This window comes from Gasterosteus aculeatus, chromosome 2 (genome assembly GCF_964276395.1).
Source record: "Gasterosteus aculeatus chromosome 2, fGasAcu3.hap1.1, whole genome shotgun sequence".
Taxonomy (NCBI): Eukaryota; Metazoa; Chordata; class Actinopteri; order Perciformes; family Gasterosteidae; genus Gasterosteus; species Gasterosteus aculeatus.
The window spans coordinates 24,296,313-24,314,367 of record NC_135689.1 but is presented as its reverse complement, the minus strand read 5'-3'; the positions used below and the strand labels follow the sequence as shown (position 1 = coordinate 24,314,367).

Below are 18,055 nucleotides of genomic sequence, written 5' to 3'. Positions count from 1 at the left end.
TCTGGTTGATCCCAAACAGAGGTCATATTTCAATGCAAAGCGAGTGCTTTCCTGCACTACGCACGTCGGCAGTGTATTGTGATAAACTCTTTAGCCAGGCCCAAAGACAGTCCACACTGTACTCACACAGCTTCCAAACAGTATACGCGTGTGAGTTGATGGTTTTATTGATTGTGAAAAACAGGAAACACACCAACATACAGCTGTAGACCTCCAGCAGCCTGAGCCCGACCCAATCCGAAGGCAAACATCCACTCCACCGGCCCCGTTGGCTGGGGTTTAAAGGCAGAGCTTCATAACAGGGAAGGGGGAGGGGCTTGGTGCTGGTGAGCCAATCAGCTGACAGACAGGCATTCTGAAGCACCCAGCAGGCCCAGAGGAAGCTGCTCAGGCCGTCCTCCGGGCCGCGTGGGCGGAGCCAGGAGCCAGTTGCCGCTACATTCACGGACATGAATGACCATTATCATCATCACATCCACTTTGAGAAAAACAAAAAACAAACCACCGCAAAGCAGCACAGTCCGATGATGCCAAACACACACATTTACACCCAATTATTCATTATTCACGGGCAAGAAGGATATGGAATGTTTACTCTGTAGAAACTGAAGTAATTTAAGATTACAGAAGGAAAAAATAAAGGTTGGTCTAGTAAAAGCTGATTTGTATAAAACTGGTGGCACCACAGCACACCCATTCCCAACTGGAGACAAGCAGGCCCACATCGCTGTGCAGCCCTGCCGGGAAAGACGGCAGGGAATTTGGTCGGTGTGCTTTCAGTGTTTTGACTGGATGAGAATCACAGCAGTGCGTGTGTACGTGCACACACACAGACACACACACACACACACTATGAGAGGTTGGGGCTGGGGCTGGCCGAGTTGTTCTCCTGATTGGCGGTCTGGCTTCCCCGTGCAGGGACCTCGATGATGCGGGGCTTGTCGATGATGCGAGCGCGGCGGTCGCCTTTCTCTACGATTCCGATTATCCACGCGCCACCCGCCGCCCCTTGACCTCCAGCTGCCGAGCTCTGGCTCTTCATCTCCGAGCAGAACTTGGCCGCCTGCTCTCTGGGAAGACACACCAGCAGCCCGCCTGCACGGGGGGGTAAGAACACGCATGCTCTACTGTACAAATACAAACACACGGCAGGGCAACATTTACTGAGCGGAGGTCACTTTTCATACCAGAAGTCTCTGCGGACGTGCCCTGGATCAGGTTGAACAGGTTCCCACAGGCTTTACTGATGGCAGCCATCTTGGCTATGATTGGCAGGTTGTGGATCACGAAGGCCACCTCGTCTCGCTGCTGTGCTGCCAGGTTGTTTGCGTGTCCCAGCAACCCGAAACCCGTCACGTCCGTGGCAGCGTGAGCCTGGAACTTGTGCATTAGGCCTGCAGCTGGAGACGCACATTCACGTCAGCGACTTGGATCACCACAAGGACAAAAGGTCACAGAGGAACAAACAGGCCGACTCATCAGGTCCCTCCTACTGGCGTTTGTGGATCCTCGGAACGACTCTTTCGTTCAGGGTTCTCTCAGCACAAACGTTTAAAACGCAAGCGTCCTGGAGCCTCCACGTCTTCTCCTGATGGCAACGCTGCGTTAACTCATGGAACGGTTCACGCTTACATGTTGGACAGCAGAGCGTCTCATGGAGGATGCTTGCTATCGCTACGTGTGGCACCCTGGGCATTTTAAGGATTGCCATTGTGTGTTGGATTAGTACCATTCCCCCGTCACTGTGTAAAACCCTTTTTCACAATAACCTTGTTTCCTCCAGTAGCGGGTTAGCAGGCACGACGCAACTCCGACCGACGGCAGGAAGTACAGACTGTTATCGGTGGTATTACAGCGTGGAACATTGTTCAGTGCAATGCAGTAAATCAGTCTTTTAGTTCTGGATAGTTGACCTCCTCCACGTAGCATCCTCCCAACACAGAACGGTAGTTCTAAAAACGAGTGCGTTTCTCTCCTTTAGTACCTGCAGGGATCGTGCGGCCTCAGGTGGACTGAGCATCCTCCACGTGCTCGTCACCCGCAGAGGCTTCATTTCTAGTCTGAGTAACTTACAACGTAATCTATATATTATTTATGTGCATTAACATCGTGTACAAATTCCAACATTTATCATTTTTTTAATGGGAACCAATTATTAGATTAAAAAAAAAGAAAAGTCAATAGACTAATCAATAACAGGAATAAGCGCTAGTCGCAGCCCTACTCAGCACTCACTCTCCCTCCATGTCAACAGAAACCCCCAAAGCAATAATGAGGCGGGAGGAGAGGCGATCTGTAGTGGGAGGGACTCCGCGCAGGTGTGTGTACCTGTGCGGTTGAGCGTTGCCATGGAGAACATGGCTTCCTGATAGGCCTCCTTGACTTCCTCTTTTGTGACGACCAGCTTGATCTTGTTCCACCTTTCAGTCTGAGGAGACAGGAGGGTGAGGACAGTACGACGATGACGTAACTGGTATGAACAACGTGGCACACAACGCTGTTGATGCGAGCGGTGGCTGACCTGATCGAGCCACTGGTGAGCATTCACAGCCACCTGCGTCCCCAGAGGTTTGGTCAGAACCAAGACGTCCCCGGGCACCGCCCCGTCCGGCCTGAGAGGAGGGACGGAGTCACATGTGAGCCCCGATCAAGAGGTGCAGAGCCTCTAAGCGCCCGTCCATGAGACACTCCTCCCCCTCGACATGTTCTAAGGCGTTTGGGTTTCACTCGATGGGGATAAGAAACACAAAAAGGAAGCGCGGGGGGGAGGAGTCTATAATGAATCAAGATCAGGATGTTATTTCTGAATAAATCGGTCCAGAACAAAAATCCATATCACGGTATTAAAGATTCTGACGGTAGATCACAATTCATTGACCCCAAAAAGCACCGCGGCTACTCGAACAGCTGGCGAGCAGGCGTTGACTCACATGATGAACTCGTTCGGCTGGCAGACGACGGATGCTACTCCGCCTACGATGATCCAGGGGTTGATCACCGTCTGGCCACCCGTCACAGACGTCCCCCCCTCCTCTGCTGCATCACGAAAGCCTTGAATGATCAGCGGCATCACCCGCTCCCGGTCCTACATGCACAAGTCAAAGCTCATTTTCAAACATTTAATGCACTCATTGTAACTTGTGTGCAAACTTAATTAGTGGAGACACAAGCTCAATGAAAAGAGCATTACACAGAACACACAACGCCACCTTGTCGTTCATCTTCTGGCTGACGCTCAGCAGCATCAGCATGTTGTCGCACTCCGTGATGCCCATGGCGTAGAGATCACTGAGGACGTTAGCGCACGCTATCCTTCCCTGAGACAGAGAGCAGAGACAAATCAAAACAAGTCTAGATATCCCCACAGGGGGGCCAAAGGTCACCCCCCCCCCCCCCCCCCATGCTAATCCATTCATTCTCCAGTGCAGCAGACACTCACCATCATGTAGGGATCCTCCACCAGCGGGTAGAAGAAGTCTGTGGTCTGGACCAGGGAGAGCCCCCCATGCCGGAGTGGGATCACGCAGCAGTCCATCCCCACGCCTGCAAGCAAGCAAGCAAGCACGGTTACACGCCGGCGCCATGAGGGGTGCGCGTGCGCCTTGAAACGGCACCTGAACGCATCCAACGTGCAAAGCGTCGCGCGTCGCCCTAAAGCGGCAAACCGAGCCGCTCCGCCGCAGGTCGTGACCCCGGCAGACCGGAAGCCCGTTTGTGCGGATTCACACCGCTGGTCGTTTGACAACTCGCGGATCTTCGGTCCTCTCGGCTAACGTCGGTTAGCTGACGTCAAGTTATCGATTAACGTCATTAGCATTCGAATCGACGCAGCTCATTGAGACTGTATTTGTGTTACAGGTTAACAGGTTCGATCGATTTAGGCCTTTTAAAACAAACAGGCTTTAAATGGATCATCCATTGCTGCCCATCCGTCACATGACGCAACCCGAGCTAACGCGGTTAGCAACAGTTAAGCTAGCCGACGTCGGGGCGTGCGGCGTGAAGCTCCAGCGCGTCTCTTACCGAGTCGAGGGCCGGGCAGCTGTTGGCCGAAGTCTAACGCTTGGTCTCCGGCCTTCCCGGTCCCGTCGGCCCGGTCCGCCTCCAGTCCCGCCAGGAGTTTGAGCAGAGCCTCCTGCGGGACCTTGCAGCCTCATCCTTTCAGGTCCGAGAACGCCGTGAGACGGAAGCCGCGCTCCAGGCCGTGTTCCTCGGGTTTGAACGGCTTGTATCCGGGGGGGAAACAGCCGTCGGCTCCTACGAGCTCCGGCGGCGGCGGCGGGGGGGTCGCTGAGCCCGACATGCCTGCTGGAGACGCTTCAGACACGCGCCGACTGATAAAGACTGCGGGTCGAATGGAGCGCGCGTCCGGCCGCGCGCGCGCGCCCCGGTTCACTCAAAGCGGACCGATGCGGCTTCCGGTCGTGTAGTAGAGCGTCTGTGTGAGATCCACGGAACCGGATCTGCGCCTTTAAACAAAACTCCTGGGAGTTAAATTAATACAATTAGTAAAGATGTAGAAAACAAATGCAATGTAAAGCTCAGAGACGGCGCCTCCGTCATGAGACGTGGGGACGCCGCTCTTACTTTGAAGGTGGGTTTACTGCTTCCGGTCCCTCTCTGTGTGTCGCTCCTCAGTTTGAGCAGCTCCACATGTGACACCGTGACACGCAATGTCCCCACGGACAGAGAGAAGCTGTGCTTGGGTATTAATGTCAATGATCAAAAGAATGATTCCAGTTATTACGGTAAGGTGCAACTTCATGGTAACGGCACCAAATACATACAAGTAACAGTAGGATGAGGTTATAGCAGCATAATGTGATTATTGGTGATAAGACACTTCATATCAACCACTTGATAGTACTGTTCTTACAGAAACCGTTAAGTCATTTTAGTTTTCTGTATGGTGCAACATAAATCTGTTACGGTAAAACCCCATGTGTAATATAACAAAGACATTTGCTTCCCCTTCAAATTGTCAACCAACATAACTTTGTGTGAAGAGTTAAGAAGGCGCACGTCTCAAAGACAGAGTGTGTTTTACAACCGCGCGGCCAAGCTGTCGAGCAGGCGGTTAAAGGTCAAAGGTTGAAGAGTTTCTCAAAAACAAAAGGACAATTATTTCCAAACTTAAAAGCCTGTCGGTTTCCGCGGTCACGTTGAACGACAGACGCAGCGCGAGGCGAGCCGTCCTCATGTCCCGTGGATCTACACGGATGCTTTTGGACAAATTTGACAAATAAACAACTGATTTCTTTTTATTTTATTTTGTAAATCTTCGACAGTTTCAAAACAAGATGATTTGAACCAAAGGATCTGTAACTGCAGACTATTCACACTAAGTGAAAGACCCTCAGTGTGCCTCCTCGTGCACAGTTCTAGATGATGCAGGATGAGGGCCACAGAATGAGCCACGTGGGGTTGAAGGTCGGTCTGGCATCAGAAATAAAGCAGAGGTCTACACAGAGAATACGGAGACAAAATCCATCTTTAACACTTTAGAATATGTTTGTAGGCAATGTAGACTGCAACATGTATGACCAAAACATGTTTGAACATTCAATACTATTTACGCTCACTGGGTTCTTCACGTTATCGTGTGTTTCTCCTTCTCACTTGTTTCACGTTTGATTATTAAAGTGATTGACACGGACAATGCCCTCCAGGGACGCAGGCAGGAGGGATCATACACATATACAGATGTGCAGGGGGGGGGGGGGGGGAGGAATACAAAAGGGCGGGTGCAGAAGTGGAAAAGCTACAGTAAATGTTGAATCCCTCTCTAGGGGAACATAGCATGCTGATTATCTAGACATTCACCTCTTCATATAGTTGTCTAAATTCGGACACATGTGATTCTTTGCATGGTAGGAACGTGTGTTTCTAGATTACAAGGTTTCAGGTGACAAGGCAGAGAGCGTAAGGTGCAACTACCAACATCTTTTTCCAGGATGACAAGAGTAGACACAAGGAACGTCAATATACTGTGTTACTATACACACATATATCTGTATCGATGTATGTATATGGGTTTATATAGCCTCATGGATGAACGGTGCTCATATTACTGTATACAGTCCATGACATGTATTTGCAGCGTGTCCATATCCGGAGCCTGGTAGTGGCACTTAGGACAGCATAGATCGGGCAGCTCCTCGGCTCCGGCTGCCCCCCCCGCTGCCAACCCGGGCACTCGGAAGGAGGCGGCAGGGGGCACCGTGTTGAAGGCTGCATCGGAGAAGACAGCAGGTTAGGACTTGTTTTGTGCACCGATGACCACAAGTAGCCACACTCACAACGTTCTTGAGTAGACGATACTTGGAGTTGAGAAGTACATCTTTACATAACATAATATTCAAGGTGACACGAGGTAAATAGTTAACCCATCGGAAAGATCGGGGCTGACTAACTTTTATGATTCGCCGTCGTTCGCTTATCAGGATCGATAAAGATACGGTGGTGTTGTACGTAAAGTAGAGGACGAGAATGTGATGAAACACGTCAGTGTTGGAACCTCAATTGCTGCAATACAAACCGCAGTGGTGCAGCTGTTGCTCTTCTCCTTTGGCTTTTATTAACAAAAATGAGGCCTGGATCTTGTGATCTTGTAATGATCAAACTATGCTTTTCTGACGTGCGTCTATGTGCCTGTCTGGTCTGCATGTACCTTGTGGGGGGGGGATGTGTGGCGTCCGCGTTGGGAAGTCTTCCTGGTGTCTCAGCTTCATCTGCTCCATCCGTACACTGAGACAGAAGAGGACCAACGTTCAGACACGTCAGTGTTTGTTGATCCACAGAGGAAAGTGGCAGCTACAGGCTGGATGTGCCAACAGCCGACCTTCCATCAAGGTGACAGTAAAGCTCAGTCTACGGGTCAGCAATGATAGACGGAGCCTGAGCGATCAGCGGTTTGTGCAGCACACACACGTAGTGTGTGGTTTTTTTTACCGTGACGTGGCTTCCACTTTGAGCCTGTCGATCTCAGCGATGGCCTGAGTCAGCTGATCCTGCAGATCCTCCTTCTTCTGGTTCAGCTTCTCGCGGGCTTCTCGCTCAGCTAGGAAATCTGCCTTGTAGATCTCAGCCTGAGCGAAGACCGTGACAGTGAGGGAGGGAGACAAAGCCACCTGGTGTCACATACAAGCTTGTTGACACGTGGCTGTGGCTTAAAGAGGCCCATTGGTAGCTGACGGGCCCAAATGAACGGTGTCCACCGAGGAGATGACCAATGACGCAATGCTGCCTGAACCACGACGTGGGGGCTGAATGGAGGAGGCGTGCAGGCGTGCAGGTGTGCTGTGTGACGGTACCTGTGCAGTGAGGACGGGAACAGTCTCCAAGGAGCCTTTCTGCTGCTCCACCTCCTCCTTCAGTTTGTCGATCAGGTCCTGCTTCAGGGCCAGCGCCCGCTCCGCCTCCTCCAGCCGGCTGCACAGGTCTTCCCCCTGGAACTAAGAGGAGGGTCACCGCGTGACTACGGACGTGAGACGGCTAATAGCTGATCCGTTTGGACGGGTTCTTACCTCACTCTTCACTTTATTATCATAGTCCCTAAAGAGACACGTGTAGGCGTGTTGCAACTGGCTCAGCTTTTTCCTGACAGGGGAAAAAAAAATCAAAAATCAAATGTCTGATCGTGAACTAAAGCAGGAAGTAACAATTACCACGGTGAAGCGTCACAGCCGTCGCATTGTTCCACGAGGGCCGAGAAAGAGCGCAGTGTGGCACGCACCTCTCCTCCGTGACCACGTGCCTCTCGGTCTTCAGGGCCTGCTCCAGGCTCTGTGTCTGCAGCAGCAGCTTGTCCATGGCCACGTGATGCTGCTTCCTCTGCTGCTCCAGCTCCTGCTCGGCCACCTGCAGGGCCTTCGTCTTGCTGCACAGCCTGACACAGAGAAGAGCGCTCGACCCGTCAGCACGCCTGCACTCAAGAGGCCTCGTGTGTCCACGCACGCCGACGCCACCGCTTACTTTTCCTCCGACACTTTGCGCTCGCGCTCGCTCTTCTCCAGGCAGCTCTGCCTCTCGTTCAGCTCCCCCAGTAGGGACGTGGCTTGGGCTTTCAGAGCCTCGCAGTCCTTGGCCAGCTGTGGAAATGGGAAACGCTGGACGTCACTGGGGCTGCAGGTGATGTTTGCATGGAGCTGGCTGAGCCTCGTGGACCGAGGAGGAGGAACGGGTCGCAGCTCATACCTGGACACAGTCCTTGTCCTTCTGTTTGAGCACAGCTTCGGTTTTGTCCCGCTGAGCTGAGCTCTTCTGCAGGTAATCGAGCTTCTCCTCCAACTCACGATACCTGTGGACACAACGGATGCATGACCATACAATAGGTACACGCGTGTAACGATCTCATGAAGTGGGGCGTTCTTACATCCAAGTATCTATCTAAAGACATCTTCTTGGTATTTATTCAATCAGTCTTGATAAATAACTTCATGATTTAAAAGTTTGCCACTGTTGTTTTTCCAAAAACCAGAACCCAACATGAATTGTGTGTATAGCTTCTGTTCTCTGCACAGCGGAGGACGTGTCCTCGGTCAGAGCTCCACGTCACAGCAGCAACAAGACCTCGGCATGCGCTCGCCCCCCCAGGGACGTCAGGTTGGATCGCGGTCCTCCTCCTGCCTCCACACCTACTGCTGCTGACATGATGAAGGCTCATTACCGGCGGTGCTCCCACCGTCTCATCCTGCGAGGGGGGGTCTCTCCCCGCTGGTGCTCACCCGTGGGCGCTTGAGCCCATCGGCAGATGATTGTAAAAGTAAAGAAAGAAATGAAACCGGGTTTCTTGGGGAGGCGCCTGATCACAGGTCGGGGAAATCCTGCTGTCGTCCTTGTTACTCTGCTGCATCCACCAGTTATTCTATCAATACGCCTCATTTATTTCATGCACGGCCTACAAATCAGTTCAATCGAATGAGAAAATAATCAAGTCTGGTGGAAAATAGTTGTAAAATACTGGGTTTAAATTAGTAGTAATGGTAATTTCTAGTATTAGCAATTGCTATTAGTGGGTGTGTGTGTGTGTATATGATACAACAACATGCAGAAAGTGAAAATACAAAGCATGTCTTATTTGACAGTAAACATGGCGGTGAGAGACGAGCTGCAGACAGGTGGGAGATGCACAGCGGGGGGGAGAAGGCCACACAGAGCTGTGGGCTCACCTGCCCTGTGTGGCCTGAAGCTGCTCTGTGAGTTTAGCCAGGCTAGAGCTGGAGAAAGGAAGAGAAAGAGAGGGAGGAGGAGGAAGACGTCTCAGATTCATCAAGACCAAGAAATGCAGGAACAAAAAGAGCATGCTAGTGTCCCTCGGCCAGTCTTTCTTTTCTGCAGGTACAGTATCGTTACACTTAATCAAACAGGATTCGGCCCAAAGGCTCAACGGCCACCAGCTCACACAGAGCGTCCATTCAGTGCGGTTAGTGTCAAACAATGTCCCCCAGCAGGAGGGGATGTGTCTCACCAGTCGGACGAGTGCTGCGCCTCAGAGCGATGCTGAAGAACCTCCTCGGTAGCGCTGCTCGTCTGAGAAAACATTCATAGTCCATGAGCTCCCGGACCGGATCACACCGCCGCTACAGGCCGCGGGGACATCGTGGTTCACGCACGGCGTGGTCCTCCCGTGGTCCTCCCGGCGCTCTGCAGCAGGGTTACCTGTGTCAGTTTGGCCCGTAGCTGGTCAATGCAGCGCAGCATCCGATCTCTCTCTTTCTCTGCCTCGTCCCTCTCCCTCTCCATCTCTTCGTTCTTCCACCTCAGCTCTCTCATCCCTTCCTCCAGCTTTTCTTTGTGGCTCTTCAGCACCTGGAGGAAGTCGTTGGCACCTTCCACAGGCTGTCGGGACCAATGAGAGGGAAAGATGAGCGGATGCCGGGAGGAAGTGAGGACAGCAGGACGTTTGACGGAGACAGACGCCGGGCCGCCCCGGACGCCTGACACCGAGACAGAGGTAGAGCTCCACGAGACGTGGGAGGACACAAAAGGAGACAGACATGGCGCCGTGTTCGAGGCAAAGTGAGGCGGATTTCTGGTTCAGGATGACGAGCAAGGACGATGTGTCACATACTCTGTGTACAAGTACACAAACACACAGATGTATGTATGTGTGTACACATGTGCATAGAACCAAAGCAGTTAGATGAAAAACAACACAGCAGGACCTGAACAGCGTGAGGCGTCCTACCAGGCTGCGGGGGGGCGTGGTCTGCGTGTGCCGGTCCGTCTCCTCCACCCTGGTCTTCTCCCGCGGATGTAGAGTCTGAAACAAGGAGTGCCATTAATCACAGCAAGCGTTTGAACGGAAGCAGGACTCCATCCGTCCATTGGGGGTCCCGGGGGGGCTGAACACGAGCATCTGGCTCACGTAGCCCTACACAGACATGAGGAAGCAGCGGATTTGTGCGCCCTGCTGACCTGTGGTCCCTCCAGGGCTCTGCTCCTCGCTGGGGGCCCCTGCAGGTCTTCGGTCTGGCTGGACCTGCAGCAGTGGTCAGAGGCCGGCTCGTTCACCAGGCTCTGCAGGGAGTGGTTCTCCTGAGCCAGCCGCTCCACCAGGGCCCTGGCCTCCTGGAAACGACAGCTCAGAAACTCCCTTTCATCTCGAGTCCTCTGCTGCCATCCCTCCATCTCCTCGCAGCGCTGCCGTAAGGCCACGTTGCTCCGCCGCAAGGCCTCTGGAGGACGCAAGGATGAAGGCAAAAGGAGAGGAAGGGGATTGGTGCGTCCTTCAGAGGAGCAACGTCGCGCCTAATGATATCCGTTTTACATAGCACTCAAATGACATTCATTTTGTATAGTTCAACATAACGGAAGATTCTCAGAGGGCTTTACAGTCTGTACACATGCGACTTCCCCCAAAGAATGTTGGAGCAATATGCTCATTGAATTATTGTTTCATTATGGGAATGCATCCTACCTCTAAGCTGCTGGTTGTCACCCAGCAACCTGGTGACCACTTCATTAGATGCCAGTTCTGGTGGGACCCTGAGGGTCCCGCCGCCCTCTTCCCCTGACATCTCCCACTGCATGGGCCCATCAGGTTGGGGCTGCACCATCCCTGCAGACAAACAGACATCGTCAGCGACACAATAACCTGCATGCACAACACACCGGTGTTGTGTTCCAGGCCGTTATCTGTGCTAATCCCACCAGAAGACGCCGGCCCGGAGTCACGCCCCTCCTGCGCTCACCACAGGAACCGTATCGCTGAACATCTTCAAAACGCGTCGCGTCCCCTGCAGCGATTACGGCTGGAGCCTCATCACGTCACTCGACGCGAACCACAAACAAAAACACATCCGCATTCCGACACTTGTCCAATTGTTGCCATGGATATTCTGTCATTTATGCCTCAAGTCGTGACTCGCCGGTGTCACAGAAACGTCTTGGATCAGGGTGACGTGGACACAACCACACGTACCTGCTGGTGGTCGCCTGGTTCCGTGTGGAGGAAACACTGACAAGTATCGCCACACATGTGTGGAAGTTTTCTCCGACACGCCCAAGACAAACCAGTTGTTTCACTTCACCCTCAACCAAAACGTTTACAGCTTTGCTTTGACAGCTCTCGAGTCCTGGTTGTTCTCTAATGCATTTATCCACACGAGGCAGTGATGCACACGGCCGTAACCACCGCGGTGGACACGCGATGTGTTTGTGAATGTGGAGAACAGCTGCTGACGTAAATAAGTAAACAACAACACCTGAGGGGAGGAAAACCAGTAGGGACGTGACACTATGACATTACGTGACATCATAGTCCCGTCCAGTCACGTGGCAAACCATAACAAAGGTACGTTCAGCGTCTGCTGACGGGGTCTAAACACTCGCTCTTCCACGTGCCCGTGAACGGGAGGAAAACATGACGTCACTCCCGATGCCGCGAGGCGAAGCGATCCCGCGTCGCTGCCCGCGCGCCACTTGTCCCGGGTGTCGTCTTTCTACAGATGCGGCGCTTCACGACGAGGTTGTTTTCCTCCGCGCCGTGACGTCACGCTGCTAGCACGGTGACAGCTACATGGCGGCCGGGGAGCCCTCTTACCTGCTCTTCTTCTCCGGCGCGGTCGTCCGGGATGACCGGCGGGCGAGCGGCTCGTTGCCGGGCGTTTCTGTCCAGCCGCCGGGGACGCGCGTTAACGTCGGATGCCTGCTCGGTGCTAGATCGATAGCTAGCAAGGTAGCTTTCAGCTAGCTAGGACAATTTAGCAGCCAGTAGTTGGGTTCTCGGAGGCACCTGTGGACCGACACAAACCGGGACCCGCGTCAACCAACGGTGTGTCTTCCGAACGTCATCGTGACCCGTTTCGTAAGGTTATCCGGATACAATACGCGTTTTTCAGGCGGTTTGAACGCATCTGTCAGGACCGAGGCGGCTGTTGTTGGCTCAGGGAACACGCGTCTGTTCCCCCTCGGCCGAGTCTCGCAGGTAACACTTCCGTTCCACTTTCGGTTCAATCACAACAGTCTAAATCAATGCTGTTTCACCAATGTTTGGCGTCACAACCTCATAGAAACACGCACATCCAGCCATGGTATTACTCACTTTATGCTCCTTATCTCTTCCTTTCCTGTGGTGGTCTAAAAGTGTGAATATATTTCGACACTGGATACAACCAGATGTTCCCGCGCACTGTCCCGGGCTCGTTTACCCAATCCTCAGCAAGAATCCCCTCGTGCCTTTGGCCGGTGTGTGTGTGGTTCCCCGTAGTGACGCGGGCGCTGCCTGACAGCCGCTACTGAGGGCGAACCCAGCGCGCCTCTCAGGAAATCCCCTTCCTTGTTCCGCAGCGGCTGGTGACGTCAGACCGATGCGGCGTCACGGCTTTCTGCTGCTGGTGCGCGCGGACAGAAGCCAGCGTTCCGCGATGCTCTCCGCCCGCGCTGCCGGAGCGGCGCTGCTCGTGTGCGCGTGGGTGCACGCGGGTCGCGCGCTCTACTTCCACATAGAGGAGACGGAGAGGAGGTGCTTCATCGAGGAGATCCCGGACGAGACGATGGTCATCGGTAAGCTGCTGGCGGCGTTGGCCTGCGGGGGCTAACAGCCGCGTCTCGCGTGTCGGTGCTAGCGGGGGAGGAACCTGACGCGCGGGGGTGGGCTCGTGCGGCTTCTACTGCTGAACCTGTGCAGGGAAGCCCACCGTGCACCTTCACTGCCTCCACAGCCCGCAGGACACGCCACGCAATGTGTCTAAACGCTGCAGACATTTAAGTGAGATGAGAATTCAGATTGTCACGTTCCCCATCACGGTACATTGTGTTGCTTCCTTGTGTTGCGTAATGTTTCTCTCGCCTGGTTTTGCAGAGTTCTTTTGAACGGTTTCTGTAAGATTGATGCATGTGTGTGACAGGAAAGTACCGGACTCAGCTGTGGGAAGAGCAGACCAGTTCCTTCCTCCCAGCCACACCTGGTCTTGGGATGCACGTGGAGATCAAGGATCCAGAGACGAAGGTGAGGGAAGCAGAGCTGGTACTATGAACCCGATGCAATTACATGTCAACCCGATCTGAAAAACGACCCCCCCTCGCAGATCATCCTCTCTCGTCAGTATGGGTCAGATGGACGCTTCACCTTCACCTCCCACACTCCTGGAGAACATCAGATCTGTTTGCACTCCAACTCCACCAAGATGGCTCTGTTTGCTGTAGGAAAACTGGTATGGATGCAGTCACTGCGTCGACGTAGCATGTAGCATGTAGCACTTTTCTTTTCCATTCCATAAAATCTGCTGAGGCTGAAAGGATTGGGACGAATTCACCAGAGCTAACGGGATCGTGAGGGAAATGTCGAGGCGCAGGTTGTGCAAACCGCCTTATTTCAGGGTATAAATACAGGGACCGTCTTCTTCTCTCCCGTAAGGCGACTATTACAACATTTATTGGTCCTCTGGTTGTGTTTTGTTATAGTTGCTGCCATTCTAAAATATAAATGTGTATAACATGAAACACTCTAGAAATAACAGACAGAATGAATGAGAAAACGACACCACACATCACACAAAAATGACACAAAATGTCAAGAAAATCCTTATATACATAAATAAATAATAAATACATGTGAAATACAGGGATTTATTAGGGATTTAATAGACGTGAAGCATTGTGGGTGTCGGCGTGACCCCCGAGGCCCCCCAGTAAACTCCCGGCCCAGCGGCCATTGAGTTCCCTCTGGGTCCAGACCGCGTCACGTGATCTCCACACCGACCACGCGTGTGTCTCCGCGCTGCAGAGGGTTCATCTGGACATCCAGGTCGGAGAACACACCAACAACTACCCGGAGATCGCCGCCAAGGACAAACTCACCGAGCTGCAGCTGCGCGTCCGACAGCTGCTGGACCAAGTGGAGCAGATCCAGAAGGAGCAGAACTACCAGAGGGTCAGTAAAAGCCGCCAGGGCCTGAATCAAGCGCCAGTTTAGCCTTAACGTGGCGTCTGTCTGACGAGCTCACCCGTGTCCTCTGCAGTATCGGGAGGAGCGGTTCCGCGTGACGAGCGAGAGCACCAACCAGCGCGTGCTGTGGTGGTCCATCGCCCAGACGCTGATCCTCCTCGCCACCGGCGCCTGGCAGATGAAGCACCTCAAAGGCTTCTTCGAGGCCAAGAAGCTGGTGTAAAGTGTGTGCGACGCCAACACGGGCCGACCCCCACCGGGACGGACGGCCCCCCTGGTACCAGCGCCCACGGGGGCACATACCCGCCCTGCTAGATGTTAGGCTTCTGTTGTTGTTGTTGTTGTTGTTTAGCGGACACGGCGGTTCTGTTGAATGTAAGCGTGGTGCTGTTACGCGTTACGAGGGGAACCCTTTCTCCTCGATGACATGGAACGTAGTCTACGACCAGCGTATGAAACAAGGACACAAACCCTCAGCGGTACAACACGTAGTCCTCAGCGTGGCTCCACATGGAGCAACCTTCATTTGGGTTCTCATCAGGAGACCAGAACCCGCTCACTGGGATTTAGTTCATTGGGTGATAAACGCTCAGACAGCACGTTGGTTCTAAGTGAAGCGTCCGTCCGTCCGTCTGCAGCCAGTTGTTCCAGCACAGATGTTTGTGTACGTGAGGTCGGCCTGCAGATCCTGTTCATTACGCCTCCTGACAGCATTCTGCTGGATGCTGGAACAGTGGCTGGACTGTGTTTATCCCTTTTGCAGATTGAATGTTTCGTCTTGTTGCTAATTGATGACTGTGAGTTCTGATCATTCAGATTGATAATGAGTCCACTCATCGTTGTTAATTTAGCCCTCTACGTCTTTTATTTGCATTGTGGTTCAGATGTCAGCTCCTCGTTCTTAATAAAGACATTCAGGCCAAATAGTCACGTGTTTGATTTATTACAAGAACTACGCAGCAGAAACTCAACAAACCCAACCGACGACAACAGAGAACACACCAACACCGGGACACTTTGGAAGAAACCTGCCGCGCAACGTTAGCTGCAGTGTAACCCCCCCCCGTCTCACCCCCCCATCCACCCCGTCTCACCCCCCTGCCCCCCCGTCTCACCCCCCCCATCCACCCCGTCTCACCCCCCTGTCCCCCCGTCTCACCCCCCCACCCAACTCTTGTTAATATCAAGAATAGAGATCTCACACGACATAAGAAACAATATCATACGCACAATACGATGTCGATATAAAGGGATAATTAAAGTCTTCAGTTTCCCGATGTGTGGAACGCCGCCTGGGAGCGTCGGCGCAACCAGCCCACCTGGCGAAACCACCTCCACGCGGTCTCCAGCGGCGGGACCGGGTCTCGGGCCGGTGATCTCGCGGGATTAGAGGTCCATGGGGAGGAAGTCAGAGCACGAGAGGTTAGTGACACCACTTTTAGAAAAGGTCAAACGAGGTCTGCACTCAACGCCCCCGTTAGCGCTCAAAGGAGCAACAGGTCACACGTTAAAATGATGCAGCAGTCGGAGCTCCGCGGCTCGGTGGGGCGATCTGCTTCCTGCGCTACTCGGGGGTGGGGGGGGTCTTCTGGGGGTTCAGACAGTGAGGTGCTGCATCTTGTTGGCGGCGGCGTCGGACACCTTCTTGCTGGTTTTCTCGGGGCTGGGGGCCGGGCTGGGGTTGGGGGTGTTGCCGGCGCTGTTGGGATACTCCCTGTTCCCGAATATGATGCTGCCCACCCGCACGTTGGTGGAGCCCACCTCGATCTTCAAGAGGAGCACAGGGACGGAAAGACTTCAGTTCACACAAGCATCACGACGAGCAACAACGCGGCCAGAAGCACCGCCACCCCCCAAGGAGACAGAAACCTGCTGAGCTACGGAGCTAAACCCTCTCCCCCCGTCCTCCGGCTGCTGCGTGTGCCGAGGCGTGTCCTCACCGCGTGTTCAAAGTCTGTAGACATGCCCATGCTGAGCTCCACGTCCTCCAGAGGCAGCTTGAGGCCGTCGCACACCTCCTGCCTGCGAGCCAGCAGCATCTGAGGGACATTCAGAGAACCAGATCAGAAACCATCACATGATCGCAGAGCACTTTTCTTTTTTGGGCCTTTATATTGTTTAGATTGTGTGATATCTGTTAATTCAAATGTTAATATTGGGGTTTGAGTTAAGAAGATGTGCAGCAGATGTCTTCGTTTAACGTGTTCTCTTTGCTGCACTGATCTTCTTCAGACTGACCAGCACTGGTCTCGCGTCCCCCCTGCTTCTCGTACCTGGAAGTCCGGGTTGGGCCCCAGGCTGAGGTCGTAGCCGTAGCGTCCGATGGTCATGAGTCCTAAGAAGTGCAGCGCGGAGCACTTGGACACGATGTGCTTCACCGTGGCGACCGTCTCCTCCGGCGGGAGGCCGTGTTTACCTACAACACACAGCACACGGCGCCGGGTCAACGTCGCCGCCTTCCTCATCGGGCGGCAGCGGAAAGACGGGGCCGCGGCGTCGACACGCACTCTGTTCTCCGCTGGTGTTGAGCTGCACCATGACCTTTAACCTCTGCGCGCCGGCCCCTCGGACGCGCTGCCACGAGCTGTTGACCTTGTCGGCCAGGCCGGCCGAGTCGACCGTCTCCACCAGCAGCAGGTTGGGCACGCCTGTGGGACGCAGGACCAGACTCAGCTTGTGGAACGCGCAGCGCGAGCAGGCAGGCGCGGCGCCACTCACCCAGAAGTTTGTTCACGTTCTTCTTCTGCAGGTGACCTATGAAGTGCCACTGGATTTCTGGACACGAGTCTAGGATCTTTCGGCGGGAGAAACACGGTGTTAACAGTCTGGGGGGGAAGGTCGGTTGAGCCTCGTGAACGCGTCAACCTACCAGAGGGTCCGAAGCTTTGTCCACCAGCTCGTTGACCTGCAGCGGACACAAAGCAGCAGGTGAGTCTCGCTCGTGGGCCCGGGGGGCTCCTGCGGCCGAGCACCACTCACATAGTTCTCCCCGAAGTTGCGCTGTCCTTGTCTGTAGGCCTCCACCACCATCTCCGGGGGCTTGGTCTTGCTGACGGCGACGAGGCGCGGCGCCGCGGCGGGCAGCGTCTGTGGGAGACGGCACACGTCACGACCCTGCGTGGGGGACCGGTGCGTCGTCGCGGGCGGTGGAACGCGTCACGCAGTCAGTTGGACCCGTCAGGAGAGGCGCGCGCGCTCTGACCTAGATACCAACCTTGATGCGTTCTGATGGAGGAGCGTTCACGAGAACGTCTCCTTCCAGCAGCCTGCGCGTGCGCGTGTGTGCAACGACAAGCCGCGTCCCGTCCCCACGCGCGGGACACCCACCAGCACGCGCGGTGTTATGTGAGTGACTGCCGTCCAAAGGTGGAGGTGTCCGGCGGCCTTACGTAACGCGGCGCCGCGCGCGCAGCGGAAGTTACCTTGGGCCGCCGAGCCGCCGCCTGGTTCACCCGATCCACTACCGACTGTAGCGCCTTGCCAACCTCCTCCGACATTGCGACTTTCCACATACGAGCTGCTACCAAACCAGACGTACAGAAACGCGTCCGCGATGACGACATGTGCCCTTCAAAATAAGAGTCAGCGTGAAAAGGAAGTGCGTCGTTCAAAAACAGCGCCCTCTACCGGTCCGTCATCAGGTCTCATTTTACTTTGAAGGGT

The 18,055-nt window shown here is 54.1% G+C and overlaps 4 protein-coding genes across 9 annotated transcripts; 1 reads left to right on the top strand and 3 right to left on the bottom strand.

Moving 5' to 3' along the window:
- Positions 1–149: 149 nt before the first annotated feature.
- sephs3 (selenophosphate synthetase 3) lies at positions 150–4,607 on the bottom strand. The gene is made up of 8 exons (XM_040193194.2): positions 4,024–4,607; positions 3,440–3,543; positions 3,210–3,317; positions 2,931–3,085; positions 2,522–2,612; positions 2,329–2,428; positions 1,188–1,400; positions 150–1,095 (listed from the first exon to the last, which is right to left on the bottom strand). The coding sequence occupies exons 1-8, from the start codon at positions 4,301–4,303 to the stop codon at positions 851–853; spliced, it is 1,296 nt and encodes a 431-aa protein (XP_040049128.2). The 5' UTR covers positions 4,304–4,607; the 3' UTR covers positions 150–850.
- A 644-nt stretch (positions 4,608–5,251) lies between these two features.
- ikbkg (inhibitor of nuclear factor kappa B kinase regulatory subunit gamma) lies at positions 5,252–12,794 on the bottom strand. Of its 4 annotated transcripts, XM_040193153.2 has the most exons (15): positions 12,047–12,415; positions 10,922–11,062; positions 10,420–10,679; positions 10,190–10,264; positions 9,661–9,840; positions 9,470–9,531; positions 9,171–9,218; positions 8,197–8,299; positions 7,975–8,090; positions 7,736–7,888; positions 7,527–7,599; positions 7,314–7,454; positions 6,952–7,088; positions 6,671–6,747; positions 5,252–6,231 (listed from the first exon to the last, which is right to left on the bottom strand). In XM_040193153.2, the coding sequence occupies exons 2-15, from the start codon at positions 11,058–11,060 to the stop codon at positions 6,068–6,070; spliced, it is 1,728 nt and encodes a 575-aa protein (XP_040049087.1). In that variant the 5' UTR covers positions 11,061–11,062; positions 12,047–12,415; the 3' UTR covers positions 5,252–6,067. The 4 variants fall into 4 exon arrangements, with proteins under 4 accessions (XP_040049087.1, XP_077943783.1, XP_040049088.1 ...); XM_078087657.1 differs by lacking the exons at positions 9,171–9,218; positions 12,047–12,415 and adding an exon at positions 12,548–12,794; XM_040193154.2 differs by lacking the exon at positions 9,171–9,218 and having other exon boundaries at positions 12,047–12,428.
- tmed4 (transmembrane p24 trafficking protein 4) lies at positions 11,626–15,316 on the top strand. 2 transcript variants are annotated; one of them, XM_078087665.1, is made up of 5 exons: positions 11,626–11,797; positions 13,353–13,453; positions 13,533–13,658; positions 14,231–14,377; positions 14,466–15,316. In XM_078087665.1, the coding sequence occupies exons 1-5, from the start codon at positions 11,743–11,745 to the stop codon at positions 14,613–14,615; spliced, it is 579 nt and encodes a 192-aa protein (XP_077943791.1). In that variant the 5' UTR covers positions 11,626–11,742; the 3' UTR covers positions 14,616–15,316. The 2 variants fall into 2 exon arrangements, with proteins under 2 accessions (XP_077943791.1, XP_040049154.2); XM_040193220.2 differs by lacking the exon at positions 11,626–11,797 and adding an exon at positions 12,813–13,008.
- On the bottom strand, positions 15,317–17,975 carry plpbp (pyridoxal phosphate binding protein). Of its 2 annotated transcripts, none has more exons than XM_078087663.1 (8): positions 17,815–17,975; positions 17,372–17,479; positions 17,262–17,297; positions 17,111–17,186; positions 16,900–17,040; positions 16,666–16,808; positions 16,333–16,431; positions 15,317–16,159 (listed from the first exon to the last, which is right to left on the bottom strand). In XM_078087663.1, exons 1-8 carry the CDS (start codon positions 17,953–17,955, stop codon positions 15,989–15,991), a joined length of 915 nt encoding a protein of 304 aa, XP_077943789.1. In that variant the 5' UTR covers positions 17,956–17,975; the 3' UTR covers positions 15,317–15,988. The 2 variants fall into 2 exon arrangements, with proteins under 2 accessions (XP_077943789.1, XP_077943790.1); XM_078087664.1 differs by having other exon boundaries at positions 17,607–17,928.
- Positions 17,976–18,055: the final 80 nt, after the last annotated feature.